General features: G+C 53.2%; 3 protein-coding genes across 4 annotated transcripts; 1 reads left to right on the forward strand and 2 right to left on the reverse strand.

The window, feature by feature from the left end:
- Positions 1-4,733: 4,733 nt before the first annotated feature.
- LOC124247188 (translation initiation factor IF-2-like) lies at positions 4,734-7,218 on the reverse strand. Its single transcript, XM_046676270.1, has 3 exons — positions 7,200-7,218; positions 6,439-7,150; positions 4,734-6,354 (listed from the first exon to the last, which is right to left on the reverse strand). Exons 1-3 carry the CDS (start codon positions 7,216-7,218, stop codon positions 6,273-6,275), a joined length of 813 nt encoding a protein of 270 aa, XP_046532226.1. The 3' UTR covers positions 4,734-6,272.
- On the forward strand, positions 6,696-11,782 carry MAPK7 (mitogen-activated protein kinase 7). Of its 2 annotated transcripts, XM_046676474.1 has the most exons (6): positions 6,696-7,448; positions 7,966-8,131; positions 8,774-9,852; positions 9,962-10,632; positions 11,038-11,171; positions 11,314-11,782. In XM_046676474.1, exons 1-6 carry the CDS (start codon positions 7,217-7,219, stop codon positions 11,465-11,467), a joined length of 2,436 nt encoding a protein of 811 aa, XP_046532430.1. In that variant the 5' UTR covers positions 6,696-7,216; the 3' UTR covers positions 11,468-11,782. The 2 variants fall into 2 exon arrangements, with proteins under 2 accessions (XP_046532430.1, XP_046532431.1); XM_046676475.1 differs by lacking the exons at positions 6,696-7,448; positions 7,966-8,131 and adding an exon at positions 8,543-8,676.
- A 134-nt stretch (positions 11,783-11,916) lies between these two features.
- Positions 11,917-15,148, reverse strand: MFAP4 (microfibril associated protein 4). The gene is made up of 6 exons (XM_046676476.1): positions 15,040-15,148; positions 14,653-14,731; positions 14,242-14,396; positions 13,653-13,749; positions 13,394-13,576; positions 11,917-13,009 (listed from the first exon to the last, which is right to left on the reverse strand). The coding sequence occupies exons 1-6, from the start codon at positions 15,043-15,045 to the stop codon at positions 12,762-12,764; spliced, it is 768 nt and encodes a 255-aa protein (XP_046532432.1). The 5' UTR covers positions 15,046-15,148; the 3' UTR covers positions 11,917-12,761.
- Between the last annotated feature and the right edge of the window lie 10,779 nt (positions 15,149-25,927).

Below are 25,927 nucleotides of genomic sequence, written 5' to 3' on the forward strand. Positions count from 1 at the left end.
GGGAGTCAGCCGGTCCCCCCACCCATGTTTTGTGGCCCTTGGGTCACTCACTCTCCCTCCCCCGCTGAGCCTGTTTTCTCAGCTGTAAACCGAGACAGTGGCGTCCTCTGGAAGGACAAGGTGAAGGTAGAAATGTTTACACACCCAAGATGTTACTCAAATGCCTCCCAGTCTGGGGGGAGTTCCAAGCAATGACTGCTGGTCCAGCATCTCTGAGGGGCCAGGCTCTGCGCCAGGTGCTTTCCTGGCTATCATTTCTCGAATCTATAAAAAAGCCCAACCAGAGAGGTCTGAACATCCCCACTTTACAGACGAGGACACTGAGGTCAGGGCTGTCCAGTCTCAGCACCCTCCATGGCCTTGGGGTCCTACATGGTCAGGCTTCTGCCTACCTCTCTGGCCCCTTCCCTCTTCCATGCTCCTGGCCCCTTAGCCTGGCTGGCACTTGCTTGTCCATTAGGTCCCAACTTAGATGTTCACCCCTGACCTCCCCGGCTGAGCGAGGGGCCTCTCCTAGCTCCCCTGTGCCTGTGCATCCCCATCTTGGCACCTGTGACAGGGCCAGGAGCTGCCTGGGTGAGGACGGGGCTCCCCTGTGAGGGAGGGAGCGGGCCGGGGCTGCACGTTCACGGTTATGACCCCAGCACAGCACAGACAATAGCGAATGCCTGGGCCACGATGTGGCAGAGCAGGCTTCAAAACCAGGTTGTCTCTGATCCCAAAGTGTCTTTAGACTAAGGCGCTCCGGGACTGGACCGAAGGCAGGAACATCGGCGGAGCAGTTTTCCAGGACGGAGCCCCACCCTGAGTTCCTCAGACTTAACTGATGCGGGATCGGTGAGCCGAGGAGTCGAAAGAAAGATTTCTTAGACTCTCAAGATCTGGCAGTAGTGCTCTTTTATTTAGAGAATAGTGTGGAATAACATGGGGACAGGACCCACAGGCAGTCAGAGCTCCTGCTGCTGCCCTGAGTTGAGGGTTAGGGCTAATTTTATAAGGCATGGGTACGTGACTTATTTTTACTGGGAAAAAAAAAAGATGATGTAAAAAGTCATTAAATGATTTCAGTGCAGATGGGGTCTGGTTATTGTGCGGTCATATAACTTTAGATACAAATCTGGCCATATAGATCGGCATGTAGGTGAGGATGCCCTGGGCTTCTCTCCCTGGGGCAGTCCTAATTCATACCATAAAAAAAGTCCACTGGGTCGTATAGTTTGGCATGTAGCCCAGGTCACCTTGGGCTTCTCTAGCTGGGGCAGCCTTAATCCACATCATTAACCAGACCTCCTCAGGCGGCAGAGGTATGGATGGGTAGGGCACACTGCTATTTCTACTGGCCCAGCACCCATCCCACTTTCCTTAAAGCCCAGGTTTCCTTTGGGACAATGGCTCTCAGCTGCTCACAATCTGAGGTGTTTGGCTGGGGCTGGAGTCCCCTCCTCCTTCCAGAGGCAGACAGGTGACTCAGGTCTGGCCAATCAGCACACGCCCTGGCTGAGGCTGTGGGCTGGGGGGGGTGGGGAGGGGGGCAGGGGGCGCAGCCCCTGGAGGGTATTTGAAGGAGTCTGCCGCTGGGAGCTCCCTGATGCTTCCCAAAGGATGAGGGCTACTGGTCTGCAGCTCAGGACGGCCTTGGGGCTTGATCAGAGCTGGGAATCACCATGTGATAGGACGGGACTGAACAAGCCTCAAAGCGTCCACCACAGAGCGCATCACGCACCCCAACCGGTTCCTCTTTGGGGGTCCCCATCTCGATGACATCTCCACTGCCTACCCAGAAACTCTGACACCTCCTGCACTTGCCTCCCTCCACATTCTTCTTTCAGGGATCCATGCTCTGTGCTCCTGCTGCCACTGCCTAGTCCAGACCCCCATCAATCACCTGGACTGACAATAATCCCCGTGTCTCTAGTCTCCCTCCCTCAATGACACCCTCCGTGCTGTTTGCCAGAAATATTTTTCAGGAAGGCAACTCTGAAGGGCAGTTTCCTATTCAAAAGTCTTCAGACGCTCCCAGTAGCCCAAACCAGGAATCGTAAACTCAAATACCCACAGTGGCTAGGCAGGAAACATGAGTCCAGAGACTTGAATATTTGTATGTAATACATGTGATAGTCTTCATTGTTTTGACACATGTCCTGTCAGCCTCTTTTGTTTTCCTGCTTTTAATAATATGTAGAAAACAATGGTGCAAGTACAATGATAAATGGCATGTGACACTTGAACTGTGCTGGGGAGGTATCAGGGAGCGGTGGGGACTGTGGTGAACTGGAGAGCCCACGCCCGTCCAATGGTGGGGCTACTGCTCAGTGAGTCCATAACTGCTATGTGGAAATGTAGGTCTGATGTTGACAGATCTTCTGATTTTCTGAAAAATACCAACCAACCAACCCAGAAATCTTGATTTTTATGGTATCGCCCCATTTTTAACATAGGCAAATAATTCCAAGCTTTTAAAAAGCACTGTGTGAGTCATTCCCCCATACTGCTGGTGGAAGTCTAAATGGGTACAATCTCTAAGAACAGAAATTTGATATTAACTTTTACAATTACAAGCACAATCTTTAACTTGGCACTCCCACTTCTGGCTATTTATCCTGCAGATACGCTTGCAGGGCGCAAAATGGTGTGTTCAAGACGATTCATGACAGCACTGTTTACAACAGCAAAAAATGTAAACGAATCTAACTGTCACCTGGAGGGTGTTGGTTAAATCGATTGCACTTGTAAATGGATACTATGCAGCTGTAAAAAAGAATGAGGTGGTCTCTTAGATGTGACATCAAAAGCACAATGACAAAAACACAGATAAATTGGAATTCATCTCAACTAAAACTTTCAAATTTTACAATCTTTTGTGCTTCAAATGATACTATCAAGAAAGTGAAAAGACAATCCACAGAATGGGAATAAATATTTGTAAATCTTATATCTGATAAGGGATTTATATGCCAAATATATAAAGAAGTCTTATAACTCAACGATAAAAAGGTAAATAATGCAATTAAAAATGGACAAAGGATTTGAATAGACATTTCCCCAAAGAACACAAAAAGATGCTGAACATCGTTAGTCATCAGGGAAATGCAAATGAAAACAATGACATACCACTTCACACCCACTAGGATGGGCTATAAGTTAAAAAAAAAAAAAAAGGGGAAAATAACAAGTGTTGGTGAGGATGTGGAGAAATTAGAACCCTCAAATATTGCTGTTCAGATTGTAAAGTGGGGCAGCGACTGGAGAAAACAGTTTGGCAGTTCCACAAAAAGTTAAACATAAAAGTTTACCACATGAGCCAGCAATCCCAACCCCAGGCATATACCCAAGAGAACTGGAAACGTCCACACGAAAACTTGTACATAAATGTTCACAGCAGCATCATCATTTATAATTGCCAAAAAGTGGAAATAACTCAAATGTCCATCAACTGATGAACAAATAAACAAAATTTGGTATGTCCAAACAATGCAACATATTTGGTCTTAGAAGGGAATGAGGGGCTGGCCCCGTGGCCAAGCGGTTGGGTTCACGCGCTCTGCTTCAGCAGCCCAGGGTTTCACCAGTTTGGATCTTGGGTGTGAACATGGCATCGCTCATCAGGTCATGCTGAGGTGGCATCCCACATGCCACAACTAGAAGGACCCACAACTAAAATATACAACTATGTACTGGAGGGATTTGGGGAGAAAAACTAGGAAAAAAAAAAAAAAAAAGACTGGCAACAGTTGTTAGCACAGGTGCGAATAAAAAAAAAAAAAAAAAGGAAGGTAATCCTGACCCATGCAACAAGGATGAATCTTGAAATCATTATGCCAAGTGAAGGAAGTCGACACAAAAGGTCACATATCGTAAGATTCCATTTATGTGAAATGTCCAGGGTAGGCAAATCCAGAGACACAAAGTAGATGGGGGAGGAGAACTGAGGAGTCACTGCTAACGGGTTTCTTTTTGGGTGATGCAAATGTTCTAAAATTAGGTAGTTGTGATGGTTGCACAACTCTGTGAACACACTGAAAAACACTGAATTGCTCACTATAATAATTTTATAGTATGTGAATTATATCTCAAAAAAGCTGTTATAAAAAAAGAATGAGGGACCTCTCTGGTTATGGATATTTAATGATCTTCAGGAAAAGTGCATGTAAAATGCTACCTTGTGTATATTGAAGGGGAGGATAATAAAAACACGTATTTGTACTTACTTGTGTTGACTCTGTATTGCTTGTTTCTTATTTCCAGTAAGAAACTATAATGTTCACTGCAGCACTATTCACAATAGCCAAGACGTGGAAACAACCTAAGTGTCCATTAATGCATGAATGGATAAAGATGTGGTATATATACACAATGCAATACTACTCAGCCATAAAAAAGATGAAATCTTGCCATTTGCAACAACATAGATGGACCTTGAGGGTATTAGCTAAGTGAAATAAGTCAGATAGAGAAAGACAAATATTATATGATCTCACTTATACGTGGAAGGTACACAAACAAACACAAAGATATAGAAAACAGATTGGTGGTTACCAGAAGGGAAAGGGGATGGGAGGGCAAAAGGGGTAAAGGGGCACATGTGTACAGTGACACACGGCCACTAGACTTCTGGTGGTGAAGACGATGCAGTCTATACGGAAATCAAAATATAATGATGTACACCTGAAATTGATGTTACAAACCAACGGTACTTCAATTAAAAAAAAAAAGAAAAAAAGGCAGGCATCCGGAAGTAGGACCAAGATTTTTCACTTAAACCTTTTTACATTGTTTTGAACGACGTGAAACATTCCTTTTTAAAGAAGTCAGTCGTGTCACATGCAGCAGAGCTCAGTAAGGCAAGGACTGAAGAATGTCCATTGGCTTTCACTATAGTTTGATGACTGATAACTTTTCCAGGACAGATTCAGGGCCGAGTGAGGGGAAAGGCAAAGCAGCTTATAGGGGATTGAAAGGTAAATGAGAAGCAGGGAGTCTCTAGCAGAGATTGTGGAATAGTCTGTAACTTGTACACCCAGCCTTGCTGAAACAGTCACAGAGAGGTACTTAAGAAGATACATAGTTTATGAGTCTCTTCTGATACTTCAGGTTTTATTCCTGGGTTAGACAGCATCATCACACAGCTGTCCACCCGGCCCCCTGGAGACGTGTTTGTGTCCTGCTTTTGTACAACCTCTACCTCCACTGAGGGGCCCCGCAGGCCTTACACTGCACGTGCCTCAGAGCTAGGGAAGAATGTCCACTGTATCACCTAAAGAAAGGTCATCGGAGAAATTCTTTCAGACCTCAGTGACAAAAAATGTCCGCTTCCCATGAATATGATTTCTTTATTAATGTTCAATGCAAATCGTGTGACAGATAATTCGGCTTTTTACTAAACTGTCAGGAAAATCAGAAACAAATTTATAGTTTTAAACTCAGGAGGCCCATATGATCTTTGTCTAAATACTAGATATTTATTTATCCTGGGGCTGACCTAATACTCTTAAATACATTTTTCTTTGTTGAGTTTTTAAAAATGCAGTACTATCTACTTTTCTACCTTAATGTTTAGATTCTAACAAACTTTTTAAAATTCAGTGCAAAAGTATGGAAAAGAGTTAACAAAAAGAAACTGTCACCACTAGAAAAGAGAAGGGCTTCTGAGGAGCTGGTAAATTCTTTCGTTTAATTCAATACACTGGCTCCTCCGCTCCTCGGCCTCCCAGCCTCCGCCTCCCTGTTTCCCCGGCTCGAGCTCGGCCCTTCCCGCTCTTCGCAGTTGGTGGAGAAAGCCACCTTTGGAGTCCGCACTCCAGAACCTTCCTCCTTCCAGCCCCACCTCGAGCCCCTGCTTAACACCTTCCCCCTGCTCCCACCGCCCACCACGTCGCCTCCACCACCTGGACACCCGGCCGAGCGGGAACGGTGGTCGCTAAGCACGTGCTGGACGAATGAACGAACTACGGGGCTCTGGAGGGGGCGAGGGCACCTGGTCTCCAGCGCGGGCTCTGCTGGCCCGAGAGGCCGAGGCCGGACGACCCACCCGCTGCCCCTCAGCCCCGCCGCGACCCACCCAGCGGACGCTGTGGGACACAGCCGCCGCACGGAGACAACGCGCCGGACACGGGAAACCGCCAGCCGAGGCCCAGGGACGCCGGAAGCTGCGCGGAGAGGACCAGCCACCGGAAGTCAGTGGCAGCTTCAGGCCGGACGCTCTAGAATCCTGGAGGACCTGGATCTCTGTGGTTGGACGTGACGGATCACCCTCTACTCGGGATCATGCATTCTCACAGCCCGGCTCCCCGACTGATCCAGAAGATGGTGGGGCACAATCCCCCGGGCGATGGGGACTGACAAGGGAGGAAGGGCCTAAAAGAGGGGGATTTCGTGACTCGGCCGCCAAGGTAACAGTCCCCAGCACCTTAGCCCCTCCGACCTCCCGTGACCACCTACCACTGGCTGGAGGAGACCGAGCCGATAGCTGGGGTTACGCCCGCGCGCGCGCGCACGTACGGGGGCGTTGCCTTCCGTTCACGCGCGCTCGGGGCCGCCAGCGCGCATGCGTCAGAAGACGGCGCCGGGCCGGGAGCACACCCCTGGGAAGAGCCGGGCGCCCTCTGGGCGGCTCCCGCCGGCGAGCTGGACAGCGGCGCGCGCGCGCGGGCGGAGGCGTGGCTTCCTCGACCGGTGGGCCCGGATTGGATGCCGCAAGTCTGAGGGGTGGGAACCTCCTCGGAGGCCGCCCAGCGATTGGCCAGAGGCTGGAAGGAGCGTGTTCTTGGAGGCGGGGCGGGGGCCGGCAGGGCGAGCCCGACGCCGAGGTGGTGGCGGCGGCCTTGAATAAGTGAGTGAGCGGCTCCTGGAGTGCCTCTCCACCGGGGACGGGAGGTCGGGGGGTCCCGGGACCCCCGAAAGCCGCGAGGCGACGCCGAGGTGAGGCGCCGTGCGTGAACGCGGACGAGGGAAGCGGAGCGCCCCGCCCTCCCGCCCTTCCTGGACCGCGCCTCGCGGCGCCTCCCCCGCCGGCCCGTGTCCGCCCGCACCCGCGCTCGGCGCCGAGCCCCGGGTGTGCGCGGCCGACGCGCGCCCGCGCTCTCTTCCGCCCCCTCCCCGGCTCCCGCTGGCTCCGCTCCGGGAACTCGGAAGTTCCCTGGTCCTGCCCCGCCTCACAGAGGGGAAACTGAGGCCCGGGGGGCGGGCCCCTCCTTTCCCGCGTCTCCACGCAGACGCCATGGCCGAGCCCCTGAAGGAGGAAGACGGCGAGGACGGCTCCGGGGAGCCCCCCGGGCCTGTGAAGGCGGAGCCCGCCAGCGCCGCCGCCTCCGTGGCGGCCAAGAACCTGGCCCTGCTCAAAGCCCGCTCCTTCGACGTGACCTTCGACGTGGGGGACGAGTACGAGATCATCGAGACCATCGGCAACGGCGCCTACGGCGTGGTGTCCTCCGCGCGCCGCCGCCTCACCGGTGAGCCCCGGCCGCGGCCCGGCAGGAGGCCGGCGGGGGTCCCGCTCCGGTGCGCGGATCGGGGGTGCCGCCCGGGTGCCGGGCTGCGCTGGGCGTGCTGCTCGCGGGGCCTGGATGCCGGCCCGGCAGCCCGCTCCCTCCTTGCGTGACCGTCCCAGTGAGGCCGGGGCGGCCTCATGTCCGGGGCAGAGCCTGGCGCGAGCGCGCGGGCGGCGCGGCGCGAGGCGGAGTGGGCACAGGGCTGCGGTCCAGGCTGCCTCTGGCCGGCTGTGCAGCCCCCAGCGGGCTGCGCCAGGGATTCCTGTCGCTACCTTTGCGCTCTTGGCACCTGCCTCAGGGGACAGATGTGGGGGAACCTGAGCCCTTAGGCGAGTGCTGAGCGCAGCAGGGCTGGGCGGTGGGGGCTTGGCGCGTGACCGCTGTTTGCATCCTGGCAGGGAGGTGTTGAAAGGGGCCTTGGGCCGCGCGCACCTACCCCCACGTGCCTTATGCTGTCTGCCTTTTCTCTGCTCCCCAGGCCAGCAGGTGGCCATTAAGAAGATCCCTAACGCTTTTGACGTGGTGACCAATGCCAAGCGGACCCTCAGGGAGCTGAAGATTCTCAAACACTTCAAGCACGACAACATCATTGCCATCAAGGACATCCTGAGGCCCACCGTGCCCTATGGCGAGTTCAAATCTGTGTAAGGAGCAGGGGTGGGAGAGGGAGGCAGAACTGGGTCCTTTTCTGAAGGCTGGGACCATATTGCTGAAGTTCTGGGAGGGCAGCTGAACCTAACGTGGCAGGCTGGGAAAATTCCCACAGTTCCAGTACCAGTGCTCCCTTACGGCTTTGTCTGGAATGACTGTGATTCCTCAGGAAGAGTACAGGCGGTTTTATGGAATCTCAGTATATAAGATGGCAAATGTGGGACTTTCATACCATAAGTGCACCCTCCTACTCCCATAGCAGACATCACTAATCAATCTCAGAACTTTTCTACAGAAAATGGAGGAGGCTTCGTAATTTCATCATAGTTTTTCAAGCAGGCACTACCAAACAATGGAGATGGCCCCAAAACTAAACCTATTGGCCAGACCTGGTTTAGTCCACCCCCATCTTTTCTATGATGGGGAAACTACGTCTGGAGAGAAAAGTGATACAACTTCACTAAAGTTCATGGAAAAGTCATAGAGAATCTAGAATCTTCGTACCATACCATGCCATTGGCCCTTACAGAGTCGAAGGGTAAGGCTGTTACGTGTCTGAAGCCAGAAGGGTGTGGTGAAGATAGGACTGGAGTGTGGGCGAGACAACCCATGTCTCTCTTCCCTGCCCCTTCTAGCTATGTGGTCTTGGACCTGATGGAGAGTGACCTGCACCAGATCATCCACTCCTCACAGCCGCTTACGCTGGAGCACGTGCGCTACTTCCTGTACCAGCTGCTGCGGGGCCTCAAGTACATGCATTCAGCTCAGGTCATCCACCGTGACCTCAAGCCCTCCAACCTGTTGGTGAATGAGAACTGCGAGCTCAAGATTGGTGACTTTGGCATGGCTCGCGGCCTGTGCACCTCGCCCGCTGAGCACCAGTATTTCATGACTGAGTATGTGGCCACGCGCTGGTACCGTGCCCCTGAGCTCATGCTCTCACTGCATGAATATACCCAGGCTATTGACCTGTGGTCTGTGGGCTGCATCTTCGGTGAAATGCTGGCCAGACGCCAGCTCTTCCCAGGCAAAAACTACGTGCACCAGCTGCAGCTGATCATGATGGTGCTGGGTACCCCATCGCCAGCTGTGATTCAGGCTGTGGGGGCTGAGAGGGTGCGGGCCTACATCCAGAGCCTGCCGCCGCGCCAGCCTGTGCCCTGGGAGACAGTGTATCCAGGTGCTGACCGCCAGGCCCTCTCACTGCTGGGGCGCATGCTGCGTTTCGAGCCCAGCGCCCGCATCTCAGCAGCTGCCGCCCTTCGCCACCCCTTCCTGGCCAAGTATCATGACCCTGATGATGAGCCTGACTGTGCCCCACCCTTTGACTTTGCCTTTGACCGTGAAGCCCTCACCCGGGAGCGCATTAAGGAGGCCATTGTGGCTGAGATTGAGGACTTCCATGCAAGGCGTGAGGGCATTCGCCAGCAGATCCGCTTCCAGCCTTCCCTGCAGCCTGTGGCCAGTGAGCCTGGCTGCTCCGACATTGAGATGCCCAGTCCATGGGCTTCCAGTGGGGACTGTGCCATGGAGTCACCTCCTCCAGCCCCACCGCCATGCTCCGGTCCTGCGCCTGACACCATTGATCTGACCCTGCAGCCACCCCCGCCGCCCAGTGAACCAGCCCCTCCGAAGAGAGAAGGTGCCATCTCAGACAACACCAAGGCAGCCCTCAAAGCTGCCCTGCTCAAGTCCTTGCGGAGCCGGCTCAGAGGTGCCTTGTGGAGGCAGTGGCTGGCCAGGGGGTGGGGTGGCGGAGGAGTGACTCCAGACTTGGACAGGGCCTCAGGCTCTTACCTTTCCCCTGCCCAACTTCCCTGCAGATGGCCCTAGTGCTCCCCTGGAAGCTCCTGAGCCTCGGAAGCCAGTGACAGCCCAGGAGCGCCAGCGGGAGCGGGAAGAGAAGCGGCGGCGGCGGCAGGAGCGAGCCAAGGAGCGGGAAAAGCGTCGGCAGGAGCGGGAGCGCAAGGAGCGAGGAGCTGGGGCCTCTGGGGGCCCCTCCACTGATCCCCTGGCTGGGCTGGTGCTCAGTGACAATGATCGCAGCCTGCTGGAGCGCTGGACTCGCATGGCCCAGCCCCCAGCCCCCCCCCCCGCACCAGCCCAAGCCCTGGTACCAACGCCCGCCCCAGCGCGGCCCGCCAGCCCTCCTGCTGGCCCTGTAGCCCAGCCTGCTGGCCCCCCACCACAACCTGCAGGCTCCACCCCTGGTCCTGTACCACAGCCTGCCTGCCCAGCCCCTGGTCCTGTTCCCCACCCTGCTGGCCCTCCTGGGCCCATCCCTGGCCCTGCTCTCCAGACCACCACCTCCTCTAGCCTCCTGGACCCCCAGTCTCTTGTGCCACCTGCCGGGCTGCCTGGCCCCAGCACTCTGGGTGTTTTGCCTTATTTCCCATCTGGCCCACCCCCTCCAGACCCCGGGGGGGCCCCTCAGCCCTCCACCTCAGAGTCACCCGATGTCAACCTGGTAACCCAGCAGCTGTCCAAGTCGCAGGTGAGAGGAGAGGCCCAGGCCATGGGCACACCTGGATCCGGGCCCAGGGAAAATGGGTTTGGGATGTCCTTGCTGTTTGTTGGGGACAGGGGGATGGGAGAGGTTTGGATGTGTCCTTGTTCTATGAAAACTGAGTGGGAGCTGGAGCTTTATCTCTGTGAATTTGTCCTCCTGCTCATGGAAGGAACAGAATGGCGATGAGCAGGTTGTTGGGAGACAAGTAAGATGCCTCCAGGGAAGTGCCCGGCCTGGAGGTGGGCCCCAGCCAGCACTCAGTGATTGTCGAAGCTGGTGCTGTCACCCATGGGTGTCCAGACAGTCACTGGCAGCATCAGGACAGGGCCCTGCAGACCTCAGCCTGCTCTTGATGGTGCCTGCATTGTAACCTGCTGTCATCCCTTGCAGGTGGAGGATCCCTTGCCCCCTGTCTTCTCGGGCACTCCAAAGGGCAGTGGGGCCGGCTATGGTGTTGGTTTTGATCTGGAGGAATTCCTAAACCAGTCTTTCGACATGGGCGTGGCTGACGGGCCACAGGATGGGTAAGATGGCTGGACCGAGCTAGAATGGGGCTGTGGGCAGGGGTTCTTGGTGTAGGAGGAGCTTGCCCGTGGGATGGTCAGGGAGCCCCTAGGCTAACAGCGCTTCTCCCCTCCACTCTCCCTGCTTCCCTTTCCCTTGCAGCCAAGCGGACTCGGCCTCGCTCTCAGCCTCCCTTCTTGCTGACTGGCTTGAGGGCCACGGCATGAACCCTGCTGACATTGAGTCCCTGCAGCGTGAGATTCAGATGGACTCCCCGATGCTGCTGGCTGACCTGCCTGACCTCCAGGAGCCCTGAGGCCCACAGCCTGTGCCTTGCCGCCAGAGGCGGGCCGACCCAGCTCCAAGGCCCACAGGAGCATCCCTGAGGGCTGGAGCCATGGGCCCGGCAGGGGAAGCTCGGCTTGGATTATTCTGCAGGTTCATCTCAGACCCACCCTGCAGCCTTAAGCAGTCACCTGAGCCACCACCAAGCCATCAGGAAACCCCCACTCCCGGAGCGATCCTTTTCAGTATTGTATTTTTATTATTATTATTGTTGTTGTTGTTATTATTATTATTATTACACGATTTTTTTCCATCAAAATGAGGCCCGTGAAATATATGGTCCCCTTCAGTGCCTAACTCCAGTTGTCTTTTTGAAATTGAGGGCAGCGTGCCATCAGTAAGGGAGCAAGGAGGAGCCAGGTCCCCACATTTGGGGGCCAAGCAAATGCATTTGCATGCACAACAGTCAAAGCCAGTTCGTTAAAGTCTTGAGGTTTATTGAGACCTCCAGTCCCCACCCGTTTCCAGCCCCACAGAGGTGGTCCTCTGCCCCCGCACATGGTCAAACTCAACCTGGGGTTGGTGGGGAGACCTCACATCTATGCCTACCTTGGTTATGGCTGTTCTAGGGTGGCGTGCAGTAGCCGTGATGAAATACAGTTTGATATTGAGCTTTGGGGGCCTGGGACAGGCAGGGGAGAAGCTCAGTATGATAGTGAGTGGGGCCGGGGGTCCATGGTGCTCACCACTGGGAAATAAGTTGGTGAGAGGGAGGCGAAGGATGGGAGATACTCTGAGAACAGCCAGGGAAAGTGCTGGGGTGTGGCAATGGCAGCCACATGCAGGTGGTCTGGTGTACACTGGGTGTTGGTCAGACTGCACCAGCTCAGTCTAGCATGCTAGGGTGGCCCCAGACGTAGGAGTCCACAGTAAGGGAGCTGGCTAAGGTGGAACACAAAAGCCTGCAGTCTGGGAGAGCTGCTCCCGGCTCTCAGCCTTTGAGATAGGGCAGAGGCAACTGAGAGACTCATGGAGCCCAGCCACGTGCAGGCTGGGATGGCCGTGCCTTTCAGAGGAGGCCTGGGAAGCTGCTGGCAGCTTAGCCTCAGGTGGAGGGGGACAGAGGTCTGGCTTAGAGATGGATGCCCTGGCTGTGACGGGATCAGTTGGGGCTAGAGCCACAAGGCCCCCTGTGAGGAGCAGGTGCTAAGAGAGCAGCAGAACCAGCATATCAGGGGCCCTGGGGTGGGGCAGGGGCTGCAGAGGGAGCACTCGTGGATACCTGGAGCAGCCAGGCGAGGGTTAGAGCCTGTGGGGCCAGCCCCTCAGGTCCGCCGGATTTTCATCTCGGTGCGCTTGAGGGAGTAGTAGAAGCCCTTCCACTGGGCCCAGTTGATACCATTGGCGTAGGAGAGGTGGGAGCCACCCAGGTAGAAGCCATTGAGGTTGGCGAAGTGGCAGCTGCGGAACCAGAAGGCTCCCGAGGAGAGAGCTGCGCAGTTCTGCACAAAGAGGTCCTGGTCTCGGTCGAAAGTGGAGAACTTCTGGCCACTGTGGTAGGACAGGGAGTCGCCTGGCGGAGGAGAAGAGGGATGGGGCTGCTGAGGCTGGGAGCTGAGCCCCGAGCTGGCAGGGAGGAGGGTGACGGCAGTAACGAGTGACGCTGAGAGAGACATCACGTGGCAGCCTGGCAGGATGGGGCACCCTCCCTGAGCCAGATGTTGGGTAGTTGTGCTTCTGCAATGAACAGAAACAGCTGCTCCTCACGGGGCTGCCTGGAGTGAGCGGACACCGCTTCTCTCCAGAGCTGAGGCCCAAGCTGGTTGGCAGGCAGCTGTGGCCCTTCCAGGCCAGGAGGGGAAAGGAGGGGCCTGAAGGGGGTCAGGGGCCAGCTGGGCAGTGCCAGCCCTGCCTTCTCCCCCCACGGTCCCTCCTTAGGCTGGCAGGCGGGGGATACCTGCCCCGCCGTCCTCGAAGCCTGCCACGTAGAGGGTGTAGCCGTCCTCCTCGGCGCTGACCGCGTTGGGCGAGATGGAGAACTCGGCATACTTGGCAGAGGCCGTGTTGTTCTCAAAGTCCTCCAGGTCCACCAGTAGCTCGTACTTCTGCTTCAGCGTCAGAAGGTGCAGGTTCTGCAGCCCTGGGGAGGAGGGGCAGCTGGTCAGCAAGGCCCTGGCTCTGGGGCAGCCCTCCAGCCCGCCTGGGCCCCACCTTACCCAGCCAGTACTCCCCGTCGGCTCTGCCGAAGCCTAGCTTGTAGTCATTCCAGCCCCGGAAGAAACTCACCGAGCCGTTAAATCTCTTCTGGAAAACCTGGAGCAGAGAGGATGGGCCTGGACGGTCAGGGGTCCAGTGGACAGGGGCCTCACCCAGGCACGGACCCTGTGATGCTGAGGCAGTTTGTTAAAGGACTTGAGGGGCCTAAAACAAGGCGCATGCTGGCATCAGGCCCCTCAGTGAGCAGCTGCTGAGTGCCAGGAAGAGGTTAAGAGGGGGGTGTTCTAGAATTCAACCGCCTGGATATGAGTTGTGGTGCTGGCTTTGTGACCTTGGGCAACTTACTTCATCTTTCTGGGCTTCAGTTCTTAGTCTCTAAAAGGTCCCTTCCTCCCAGGACTGCTGTGAGGATTACATGCACTAACCTACCTTAAGCACCTGGAATCCTGTTTTGGCAGCAGCTCACAAACTATGCCACAGGTATTGTTATCCCCATTTTAGAGATGAAGAAACTGAGGCTCACAGAGGTGAAGCCTGGTCACACAGTGGGGACTAGAAACAGGTCTCTGTCCCTCTCCTCCCACTCACCGTCCACTTCCCACCCGAGGTGGTCATGTCACAGAAGACGGGCACGGGCACGCTGGGGCCTGAAGGGTAGATGAGGTACACGCCATCCGTCTGGTAGCCCTGGGAGTAGATGTCGTCACAGTCCAGGGGCTGCTGAAGGCAAGACTTCTCCAGAGCTGGGTGAGGGGAGGGTGAGGAGAAGGCCACTAAGGCATAAAAGACACTTCATCACGCCAGTTTTCCTCCCAAGGACTCTGCCACAACCAACTGCAAGATCTCTGTTAGAGGGGAGTGCTGATCGGCTCATCCACCTGCCCCATTTCATAGGAGGAGACAGGCTGGGCTCAGCCGTGAGGCCTGACTCCCAGATACCCAGCCTCTCCTCGCCCGGCCCCGATGGCCAGGCTGTGTTTGTGAACATGGGCTGCTTACCATCTCCCCGGATCCCGGAGACCTGGGGGGCGCAGGGGGGTGTGGAGAAAAGCAGCAGAAGCGGCAGGGCCAGGAGGGCCTGGCAACAGGAAAACAGGGTCACCTCCCTGCAGCCCCTCCCCCAGCCCCGGAGCCCTCTGCTTTCTCTGCAGTGGCCGCATCACACAAACCACCCCCGCCAGAAACCCCTTGCCTACCCTTTGGTCCCTCTTTCCCCTCCTAAGAAACCCCGCACTCTGGGACAGGCTCAGTGCCCTCGTAGCTTGAAAGTTTCAACTGGATCGTGAAAACTCCCTGTGCCTTCACAACCCTCTGTCTGGCAAGGGTTCTCTCCACAGGGTGGGCTCTGTCCCGCAGTGCCCTGAGTCCTCCTCCCCAGGCCCGTACCTTCATGCTGCCAGTTCAGCTCAGAGCGGCTGGGTGTCTGCTGCCCCAGACTGCAGCCGCCCACAGTTATGTGCTGGGCTCGGGCCAGCCTCCCCAACCCCGCCCCCTGTAGCTGCAGAACCCCCCTCTCCCGGCACTGAACCAGCATCCGCTTACACTGTCGGGGGCCGGGGGAGGCGGGGCTGGGGCCGGGGGACCACCTGTGTCTCATTAGGCCTGTCCAGGCCAGAGCGCTGCAGACGTTAACTCCCTGCTAGCTCAGACTGCTCCCTGGATCCCCCACTGCCTGCCCCCTGGACCTGTGGGCCCCCTGGTACCCCTAGCCCATCCCCTGCTTCCTGATGGCCCCCCTTCAGATGTCTGTTTATTTTCTCCCTTTCCTTTCCTAGCCTGTGTTTCATCAGGCATTGGGGGAAGGCCGAGCAGTGGTGGGGAGGGTGTGGGCATGCCTGGGTTCTGGGGAGGGGAGGCCCATTCTGGGGGAGCAGAAGGCTGGGGGGGTGCAGCTTCAGAGCTCTTGATGTGGGATCCGGGCTGGGGCTGGGGGTGGGGGACAGGGGCAGCGGGGGCCAGGCAGTCTCCTGGCAGGGCTGGGACATTTCTGAGCCATGAGCACAGCCTGCAGACGTCCAACTGCTGTCTGCCCCAGCTGAAGCCAGGGCCCCTCTCCAGCCCCCTTCCAGCCCGCCTCGCTCTGGCCCCCTCAGGCCCCTCCTTTCCCCTCCCGCAGAGTTCCCTGGGCAATCTGTCTGGCTCACACACCCGAGCATGAGGCCTCTTTTGTTTTTCTTCACCTCACCCCACCCCCCTTCCTTCTTCTAAACCGCTCACTTCGCTGGCGTCCCACCTCAGACTTCCCTCCAGGCGCCTCTCAACCAGTGTCCCATCCTCAACCCTGAAAACCCACCTCTCCCCTTGCCCCTGTTGAGCCGAGGTCTTGTCCTGTTGGCCTCCCGACCATCCCTTAGGCCCGTCTGCTCCTTCCTCCACTCAGGCCCCAGGCCTCCTTGGAGCCTCTTGCCAGGATGCTCACTGCTCCAGCCTCTTCACAGATCTCCTTGCTTCTGGGCTCCCCCTCCTTCCGTCCTCTGCACAGGCTGCCAGAACAGCCTTTCTAGATGGCTGCTCTGTTAGCGCCTGCTTAAAGCCTGGGGTGGCTCCCTCACCTCAGGGCTGAGGCTGAGTTTCTCACCTTGGACTTGAGGGGAGTTTTAAGTCTGGCTCCAACGTACCATACTGACCATAAAGTACAATCTAGCCACACCACACTTCTTGCCGTGGGGCTTCCCCTTCCTTTGCCTGCTCTGTTCCCTGTTGGGCCTACCTGTCAGTCTCCTCTGGTTGGCCATGAGTGCCAGGGTTTGTGGCTCTCATTCCAGGACACTCAACACCCATCACAGAGCACGGCACAGAGCAGGCCGGGCACAGCATTCATTCACAGATCAAATATCTTTCGAGCACCTACTTTGTGCTGGCTGCTGGGTATACAGTTATCTGCCCCAAGGAGTGGCAAACACAGGCTTTAGAGTGCAAATGTAATGTGTGTTATGAAAGAACCTTTGCCAAAGGGATGAACAAATGAAATATTCAGAGGCATGAAGTAAGAAGGCAGCTCTGGCTCTGGTCCCCTCTTTTCATTCCTGAGTTGATAAGACTCTTGGATAAGCCCTGTTGGCCTCCTTGGCTTGGTTCTGTAATTGCTAGTAGGGGTTGCCTCACTTCAGAGTTGTGTCATGTCCTGGGGTTTTGGAGCCAGGCTGCCTGCATTGAAATGCAGGTTGTGCCACCTGTTAGCTGGGTGACCTTGGATGAGTTACCTAGCCTCTCTGTGCCTTTGTTTCTTCCTCTGTAAAATGAAGTAATACAATCCTCTTCAAAGGGGTGTGGCAAGGGCTGAGTTAATACATATCAAGTGCCTAGAACAGTGCCCACAATTAGTAACTGTTTGGTAAATATTAGCTGTCATTGTCATAAACATAATGGTGGTTCTTACGTGAATGGATTGTCTTCAGCATGGTTTTTATCCTTGTCTGTGGAAGAGACAGTTCCCTGCCTCTCACTGCCCATTCTTCCCTTCGTCCTGAGGAGGAACATCTTGATTTTTAGCTGGTCTGATTGTCCAGCCTCCCTTCGTGAAGCCACATGTCTGAATTTTGGCCAAGAAGATGCAAACAGAAGTGTTATAGCAGTAGACAGCTATTCCCTCTTCTTCCTGCCCTCCCTCCGTCCTGTGGCTGGGCATGATGGCTGGAGCTCCAGCCGCCGCCTTGCACAGTGAGAATGAGGCCCTGTCGGGGCTGGTGGAGAGGTGATCAAGGAGGAACTGGCCCCTCGCAACTTTGTGGAGTGGCTCTGAGGCCAGCTCTGGACTGCCCTTCTCTAGGCCTCCTATGTAGCAGAGAGAGAAGCTGGTAGTATCTAGTTTAAGCCGCTGTTGTTTTTCCTGTTAGACACAGCTGAACCTAATCGTAAGACATCTCTCTTCTTTCAGCACATGCCAGCTAATTTTAGCACCGGCTACAGAAAGGAAAATAATGAAAAATCAGTCGTCAAAACAAATAATAAAACACGTCCTAAGTCAAGTATCAAAGACTTTTGCAGAATATAACTAATAAACAAACATAGGAACCAAAAAAAAGAGAAAAAAGAAATGAGAGAATTAAGCAATGAGATATCAATATATTTTGCCTATTAAATTAGTTTTTTAAAAAACTTACTGATAACGTGTGTGGGTGTGGCAAAGCAGGCACTCTGTTCACTGGATCGAGGTGGAATTAGTTTAACTCTTTGAAAGAAATTGGGCAGTACGTCCCAAGAGGCATTAATCCCGTTTGAAGATACTGTCTGAAGGAAATACTCCGACGTATTGAAAAAGGTACACTTATTAGTGGACATTCCCATGCTTGGGAGTTTCCCTCCTAACCGGAAAGTGGGGCACTTGCTTTCCTAGCTTGCTTGCAGTTGGGTCGAGGGCACATCACCTTGGTTTAGCCAGTCAGATGCACTGCCCTGGGAGTCATTTGGGGAGCTCTTGATTTGAGAAGCAGGAAATGAAGACTCTGTTCTTGGGGTGGTGGTAACCCCACGGCGTCTGGGTTCTAGGGTCTCTGGCTGGCTCATGGTGGCTTTGCCAGTGCAGCGCTGAGTGATATTGGCTCTCGCCTGGGCTGCAAAGCTCTGAGCTTTGTTCTTGGCTCTCCAGGCAACTCGATGGCCCTGCCCATTATCTGTTTGAAAAAGACCCTGGACTCAAATGTGTGAAGATGTTTATATCAGGGCTTTTGCATTGCCAGCAGCAGACGCCAACTCTGACCGACTTTGTTGGGAGGACTGCAGGGTCTCCAGGTGTTGCTGGGAGGGTGGAGAGCTAGCTCGACTGGGAGCGGGTGGGAGCTGAGGCTGCTCCAGGGCTCTGGGCATCAGCCCTCGTGGTGGTGGTGTAGGAGGGACAGTCTGTCAGGGTGATGCTGCTCACTGGACAGGCCCATGGCTTTGTCTGCTCAGGAGCCAGATTCCAGGAGGTGGGGAGCATCCATCCCACTGGTCTTCTTGGGTCACTTGCCTACCTCTGGACGTTTGCCTCTCCACTCCACCTTTCTCCATCCTGCTTTGTGCCCGGGTGCTGCCCTGTATGGAGAGCCTCGCTGGGTTCTATGGCCCCTGGCTTCTGGCTGGATTTGGCCGATGGGAAGCACCGGCAGGAGATGGGAGAAGAGAGAGGTTGGGTGTTTCTCCATGGCTCCCGTGGTGCCCAGGACTGTAGTTTTGGCAGTGGCTGTGCCGCCCCCCCGACCCCCGGTTACAGCTCCTGCCGTAACCCCCTTCGCGGCTCTGGTAACCCCATTTCCTTGCTTGGGCCCTGCAGCCTGGGATGGTAATGGCTCCCACCATGCTAGTCCCCTCCACACCCTGTGCTGGCTTCCTTATTGCCTGCACGCAAGTGAAGTGTCTCTTCATTAAATTCTCTTAAAAACAAAACGGAGAGGCTGAGTCTGCCTTTTGCTTCCTGCCAGGCCCCTGGCCGACGCAAGGTCTTCCTTTGGTTTTGTTGTAAAAGCCTGGCAGCCTGTGGAACGGCACACTGATGTCTCCCCGCAGTGTCGGGCACCTCTTGTGGGACGTGCCACCTCCTCTTCTGCTCGCCCCGTTCAGCCTGAGCTACACAAGGGTGAGGACAGGGGTTTTGAAGGGAACTCCTAGGGGCAGAGAGCTGGAGCAGGGGAGGGGCGTATCCCCCGGACCAGGTCAAGTGAGGGGCTCGGAGAGAGAGACGGGGCTGCTCGCCAGCAGGAGAGGCTGTGGCTGGGGCGCCCAGGCCAGGCGATCCCCGAGGTCGCCGTGCCAGCGGGGCTGCGTGCGGAGGGCAGGGCCTGCACGGCGTTGGCAGGACGGGGACGTGGTGTCTCGGGTCCCAGGGGGCGCTGCGGAATGTCAGTTGCACTGGTTTAGGGCCCACTCTAGTGGCCTCATTTGAACCCACCTCTTAAAAGGCCCTGTCTCCAAATATAGTCACATTCTGAGGTACTGAGGGTGAGGGCTTCAACGTATGACCTTCGGGGGGCACGGTCCAGCCCATAATGCACACTTACCTGGGACACACGAGCCACTCTCTAACCCCATACTGTATAGACAGCGGTGAGGAGAGACAGGCTGCGGCCCTCCTGGAGCTGGAGAGGGAAACGGGGAAACTAAAGTGCAGTGGTGACAAGTATCACGAAGAGGAAAGCAGGCTCGGTGGCTGGGGCTGGGAGAGAAGGCCGTGGGGGCAGAGGTGATGGCTGACACTGGGTCCAAGCTCCACCCAGGGCTTTCGTGCTGGGGAACACAGTCCCTACGCCCCTTGTTTTCCTTCTTCTTTTTTTTTTTTTTTTAAGTTTGGCACCTGAGCTAACATCTGTTGCCAATCTTCTTTCTTTTCTTCTCCTTCTCCCCTAAGCCCCCCAGTACGTAGTTCTATATTCTAGTTGTGAGTGCTTGTGGTTGTGCTGTGTGGGACGCCGCCTCAGTGTGGCCTGATGAGCAGTGCCATGTCCGTGCCCAGGATCTGAACCAGGGAACCCTGGGCAGCTGAAGTGGAGCGCGCAAACTTAACCACTCGGCCATGGGGCCAGCCCCATTTTCCTTCTCTTTAAAGGGGGATTAGGAGGGATTTGGTGTCTCTCCCTACTTCTTTTCATAGTGTGGGGTGAGTTCAGCTGACTGAGCTCAGGGTATGGCCGGGAGAAGAGACAGGTTGGACATGGGGAGGGTATTGAGCGCCTGCTAGGATGTTTGAACTTGACCCTGAAGGCCTTTGAGATTAGGTTCTGTTGAGATACGACCTTCTGTCCTCTGTCTACCTTCTGGGATTTATGTAACTTAGGAGCTTGGTTTTTTGATGTGTGAGAAGTATGCTGCATACTGGGGAGAGAACATGCAGATGGAAGGTTTTTGGTTTCTGAGGAATCGAATGCATGCACATAGTTGGAAAGAAAGGGTACTGTGAGGCCCTCTCTTGAAAAGCAGCAGTCCCCGGCCTGGTGTTTGAGTCCTCCTTGGGTTGGGTGTTTTCCCTCTACTGTGTGGCCACTGCAGCCCCTCCACACTGGAGGCTCGTGTCCCTCGTGCTGAGAATATGCCTCTTTATTGCCTCTTCTTTGGCTGTTTTTCTTCCCCTGAATTTTCTCTGTTCTCTTTCAGATAATTTTATTAGTTGGATGTTGGACCTTCTGAATTGATTCTTTATTTGTTCTTATCTTTTCTCTGACATTTTCCATCTCTGTGTTTTTAATTCTGATTTCTGGAGTATACCCTTAATGTCTAACACTTGTATTGACTAAAAAATTAGGTATCATAATGTTTTTGTTTTCCGTCTCCCCCTTGTTTTAAGGCTTTATGGAGATTTACATGTCATAAAATCTACCCATTGCAACTGTGCAGTTCAAAAATTGCTCCTTTTTAAATAAAAATAGACTTGCTTTTTTAGAGCACTTTTAGGTTCACAGGAAAATTGAGGGGAAGGTCCTGAGATTTCCCATATACTCCTTACTGTCCCCATACACAGCCTCTCCCACTATGCACACCCCCCACCACAGTGGGACACTTGTTACAGCTGGTGAGTCTGCATCAACACATCATAGTCACCCAGAGTCCACAGCGGACCTTAGAGGTCACTCTTGGTGGTGTACATTCTGTGGGTTTGGACAGATGTATACTGACGTGTGTCCACCATTAAAGTATCATGGAGAATAGTTTTATTGCCCTCAAATTCCCCTGTGCTTTGCTGATCGTCCTACCCTCCCCACCTAACCCCTGATCTTTCTACTGTCTCTCGTCGTTTTACCTTTTCCTGAATGTCATGTGGTTGGAATGATACAGTATGTGGCCTTTTCAGACTGGCTTATTTCACTCAGCAGTATGCATTTAGGGTTCCTCCATGTCTTTTCATGGCTTGATAGCTCATTTCTCTTTGGCGCTGAATGATGTTCCATTGTCTGGATGCACCACAGTTTATCCCTTCACCTACTGAAGGGCATCTTGGTTGCTTCCAAGTTTTGGCGGTTATGAATAAAGCTGCTATATCTGGGTAAGTACCAAGGAGCACAATTACTGGGTCGCATGGTAAGCGTATGTTTAGTTTTCTAAGAAACTGCCCAACTGTCTTCCCAAGTGGCTGCACCGTTCTGCATCCCCACCAGCAACGAATGAGAGTTCCTGCTGCTCCACGTCCTCACCAGCATTTTGTAGTGTCAGCGTTCTCAGTTTTAACCATCTAATAGGTGTACAATTTTGTTGTTTTAATTTACAATTCCCTAATGACAAATAATGTGGAGAATCTTTTCATATGCTTGTTTGCCATTTGTGTGTCTTCTTTGGTGAGGTGTCTGTTCAGATCTTTTGTCCATTTTTAAAATTTGGTGGTTTTCTTATTGTTGAATCAGTTCCATTTTAGAAGCATGCAGGGTTTTGTTTTGTTTTGTTTTGTACATATATCTCTTCTCTTCTTTGAGGATGAATTGTAATCTGTGAATTTTTCTTCTGTTTCCTGCATTGTCTCTATTTCCTCCTTTTCTTTCTTTGGTTTTTTGGTCACTCTCTTGTGTCTAAGGATCTAAGGATCTAAGGCTTTCTCCAAATGCCTGCTGCTGATTTGTTCAGGTTTGAGAGGAAGCTCTGGGACCTGTTAGGGAGCTCTGTGGGCCCAGGGGGACAGGGCCATGCTATGGCTGATGGATCAGAAGTGTGTTCTGCTCCATAGAACAGAACATCTGACTACAGCGGCACAACCAGATGGAAGCATTTTGTTTTTATTTTTACACAACAAACAAACAAAACACAGAAATTGGCTGAGCAGGACTACTTGAGGATTGATAACTTTTTATGTTTTCTTTCTATTTTTTTTTAGTGGGTTTTGGAAGGAAGAGGAAATAAATGTAAGAGATGAATCCACCAGATTTAAGCCCCTGAATTATTTACACATTTCATCTTATTCTAAATAATTTCTTGTCGTAGGTCGTGTGGTGCAAAAGCAGCCATAGACAATTCATAACCACGTAGTATGGCTGTGTTCCAGTAGAGTTTTGTTGACAAAAATGGGTGAGGGCTGGTTTGGTCCATAGTTTGTTGATCCCTGGAATAAATACTCCTGGAATCAAGAATTAAAGGAAGTGAAAGAGGCAGCCATGAAGATATTTGAGTAAAGAACAGTAAAGCAAAGGAAGGAGCACATGCAAAGGCCCCGAGGTAGGAGTGTGCCAGTATGTTTGAGGGACAGTGAGTCAGTTGGGGTGGCTGGAGCAGAGAGGATAAAAGTGGGAATGTAGTGGAAGAGCTCAACGAGGAGATGGGGTAGGTTCTTAGGGCCTTGTCGATGGAGGAAGGGCTTTGGCTTATGTAATTATAAACCGTGAGAAGGAAGGGCTGTAAAGGATTCCAAGCCCTGTCCACAGTTGTCTTCAGCTGCTTAAACAAAGCCTTAAAGTCTAGTTTCTGCCTGAGGGAGAACTAAGAGCAAGTTCTTCTTTTCTCTGAAAATAAAGTTGGTCATGTGTCAGAGAAGAGACCCACCAGGATGAGAAAGGCCAAAGCCAGTTTTAATGTATTCCTCTACCCTCCAGGTCTGGTAGGAGCACAGGTCCTGCCCAGAGCCAAGCAGAGGGTGGGGCCAGGCAGGGGTGGGGAATGGTGTGTTGTCTGGGCCACCTGTGTGTCCCATATGGGACTGGGTCTTCCTGATCCAGTGGTGGCATCACCAGGTGGGTGTTTGGCAACCTCCCAGGTCTGCCCTGGCTGGATGGGGGTGGTCTTGGCTCTTATGGAGAGTGGTCATGCCTTTGGGGGCTGGGGCCTCACAGCTGACCTCTGATCCTTACAAGCTAAAGGACAGTCGCATCCTGGTGATACTAATAAAGCTGAAGCCAAGTTCAAGGTATATCACCTAGATGTTATTATTATTATTTTTTTTTTTGAGGAAGATTAGTCCTGAGCTAACATCTGCCTCCAATCCTTCTCTTTTTGCTGAGGAAGACTGGCCCTGAGCTCACATCCACGCCCATCTTCCTCTGCTTTATATGTGGGACGCCTACCACAGCGTGGCGTGCCAAGCGGTGCCATGTCCGCACCTGGGATCTGAACCAGCGAAACCCCGGGCCGCCGAAGCAGAACGTGCGCACTTAACCGCTGCGCCACTGGGCCGACCCCATTTTTCTTTTTTATTGAAGTATAACAGTCATAAAGAAAAGGGAGCAGGTGTACTGATTTAAGTGTGCAGCTCGATGAATTCTTACATGGGGGAGCACCTGTGTCACCGCCCCCAGATCAGGAGATAGAGTATTCCCGGCTCCCAGAAGTTTCCCTTTGTGCCCCTCCAAGTTTGTACGCTTCTGTCCCAACCTGAGGTAGCCACTACTCTGACTCCTCTCATCTTACGTTAATTTTGCTTGTTCTTGAACTTCATAGAAATGGAAAGAATCTGTATATGGTCTTTGGTGTCTGGTTTGTTTTCTTTAGCACAATGACTTGTTCTTTTTTCACTGGTCTGTGTAGTGGTTCTGAGGGATCAAAATGATTTTCACAATAATACTAAAATGGCCTCTTCCACTCTGGTTTTCGCATGAGTGTACAGGGGAGTTTTCCAGAGGCTGCGCAGTGTGTGGCGTCTCAACAGACGGAATGAAGAAGCAGACAAGAGAAGCCAGCTGCTTTTGAGTAAGCCAGATAACAAAGAGATTTGCAAAAATGCAAGGCCAATGCCATTCCTCTCACTGATTATTTTTTGTGTTGGGAAATACAGTTAGTTTTATAAAAATATTTTTGTAAACACATGATGGGTTTCTTATTGTTATTTTAAACAAATTGGTAAATACATGTCTTTTAACCTGTTATTTTTAATTTCTAACATGGTCAATGTTAGTGGATGCAACCACATAAATGGAAGTGTTTTGTGGTCCTTGATGATTACTAGGAGAGCAAAGAGGCCCTGAGACCAAGCTCTTTGAAAGCTGCTGTTTTATAGTGTTTCGTTGTGTGAATCCGCCATAATTTACTTACCCATTCTCTGTAAGTGGGCCTTTGGGCTATTTCCTGTAGGGTTATTATGAGTAAGGCTGCTTGAACTTTCGTGGTCTTTCTTCTGTGGACATAAGCTGCCACTCCCCTCAGATGAGTGCCCAGGCATGGATGCTGGGCCATGGGTAGCAGGCAGTTAGCTATGGGAGAGGTGGTCACACACCCTCCACAGTGGGTATACTGGCTCACACGCCCAGCAGTGACACAGGAGAGTCAACCTGATGTTAATCGAAGGTTCACTGACTGCAGCTAATTCAGGGCATGTTCTGGTGCCCAAAAAGGGGACACCCCAGCGTACAGTCATGTGCCACATAACAACTATTTGGTCACCGATGGACCACGTAAATGACGGTGGTCCCATGAGATTAGTACCACACAGCCTAGGTATGTAGTAGGCTATACCACCTAGGTTTGAGTAAGTACACTCTAATGTTCGCACAGTGACAAAATTCCCTAACAACGCATTTCTCAGAAAGTATTCCCATTGTTAAGTGATACATTTCTGTACAGTGGCACTTTCGAGGGGATTGTCCTGGTGTCCCACCAACACAGGCATTGTGGCCAGCCTTATGTGCAGGCCCTGAATCATCAAAAGCAGTGACAGAAGTAAAGTCCAGTGTGTCCCCCCTGAAAGAGAGGAGGACCACTCAGACTGGAGGGTCAGAGAAGGCCTGTCGAGGAAGGGAAATCTAAGCTGAGACCTGAAGAATGAGTAGGAGTGGGCCAGACGGTGGAGGGGAGCGGCGTTCCAGGCTGAGGGCACCTCTCTCGTGGGCTGTGCTTGCAGTGGCTGAGAAGCAGTGGGGAGGCCAGTGCGCCTGGAGCAGAGCGAGTGAGGGGAGGTGAGGGAAGGGAGAGAGCACGTGGCGGCAGGCAGGCCACCTAGGGCATTGGCAGCCAGGAGCACTTCAGACTATCCAAAGGGCAACATAAAGCCATTGGAGAATTTTAAGCAGGAAAGGACTTGTTTCTTTTAAATTTTTATTTTTAAGTTAGAATTTTTATTTTGAGATAATTTTAGCTTCACATGTAAGAAATAATACAGAGAGATCCTGTGTATCTTGCACCTAGTTTCCCCCAGTGGAAGCATCTTGTAAAATTATGGTTCAATATCACAGCCAGGATATTGACATTGATGCAGTCAAGACGCCGGGCATGTCAATCACCACAGGATCTCTCCCGCTACCCTTTTAGAGTCACACATACTTCCCTCCTCCCCCACCACCTCCTGAACCCCTGGCAGCCACCAATCATTCTCCATTTCTATAATTTTGTCATTTCAAGAATGTCATATAAATGGAATCATGCAACATATAATCTTTTGGGATTGGCTTTGTTCATT

Source organism: Equus quagga, chromosome 11 (genome assembly GCF_021613505.1).
Source record: "Equus quagga isolate Etosha38 chromosome 11, UCLA_HA_Equagga_1.0, whole genome shotgun sequence".
Taxonomy (NCBI): Eukaryota; Metazoa; Chordata; class Mammalia; order Perissodactyla; family Equidae; genus Equus; species Equus quagga.

Coding starts and splice junctions, on each gene's coding strand:
- MAPK7 (XM_046676474.1), top strand. CDS start 7,217: ATGGCCGAGCCCCTGAAGGAGGAAGACGGCGAGGACGGCTCCGGGGAG. Junction 7,449..7,965: donor CGCGCGCCGCCGCCTCACCG/GTGAGCCCCGGC, acceptor TCTGCTCCCCAG/GCCAGCAGGTGGCCATTAAG. Junction 10,633..11,037: donor AGCAGCTGTCCAAGTCGCAG/GTGAGAGGAGAG, acceptor CATCCCTTGCAG/GTGGAGGATCCCTTGCCCCC.
- LOC124247188 (XM_046676270.1), bottom strand. Junction 6,355..6,438: donor TCGGTCTCCTCCAGCCAGTG/GTAGGTGGTCAC, acceptor CCCCTCTTTTAG/GCCCTTCCTCCCTTGTCAGT.
- MFAP4 (XM_046676476.1), bottom strand. Junction 14,397..14,652: donor CTCCGGGATCCGGGGAGATG/GTAAGCAGCCCA, acceptor CCCCTCACCCAG/CTCTGGAGAAGTCTTGCCTT. Junction 13,750..14,241: donor CCTCGGGTGGGAAGTGGACG/GTGAGTGGGAGG, acceptor TCTCTGCTCCAG/GTTTTCCAGAAGAGATTTAA.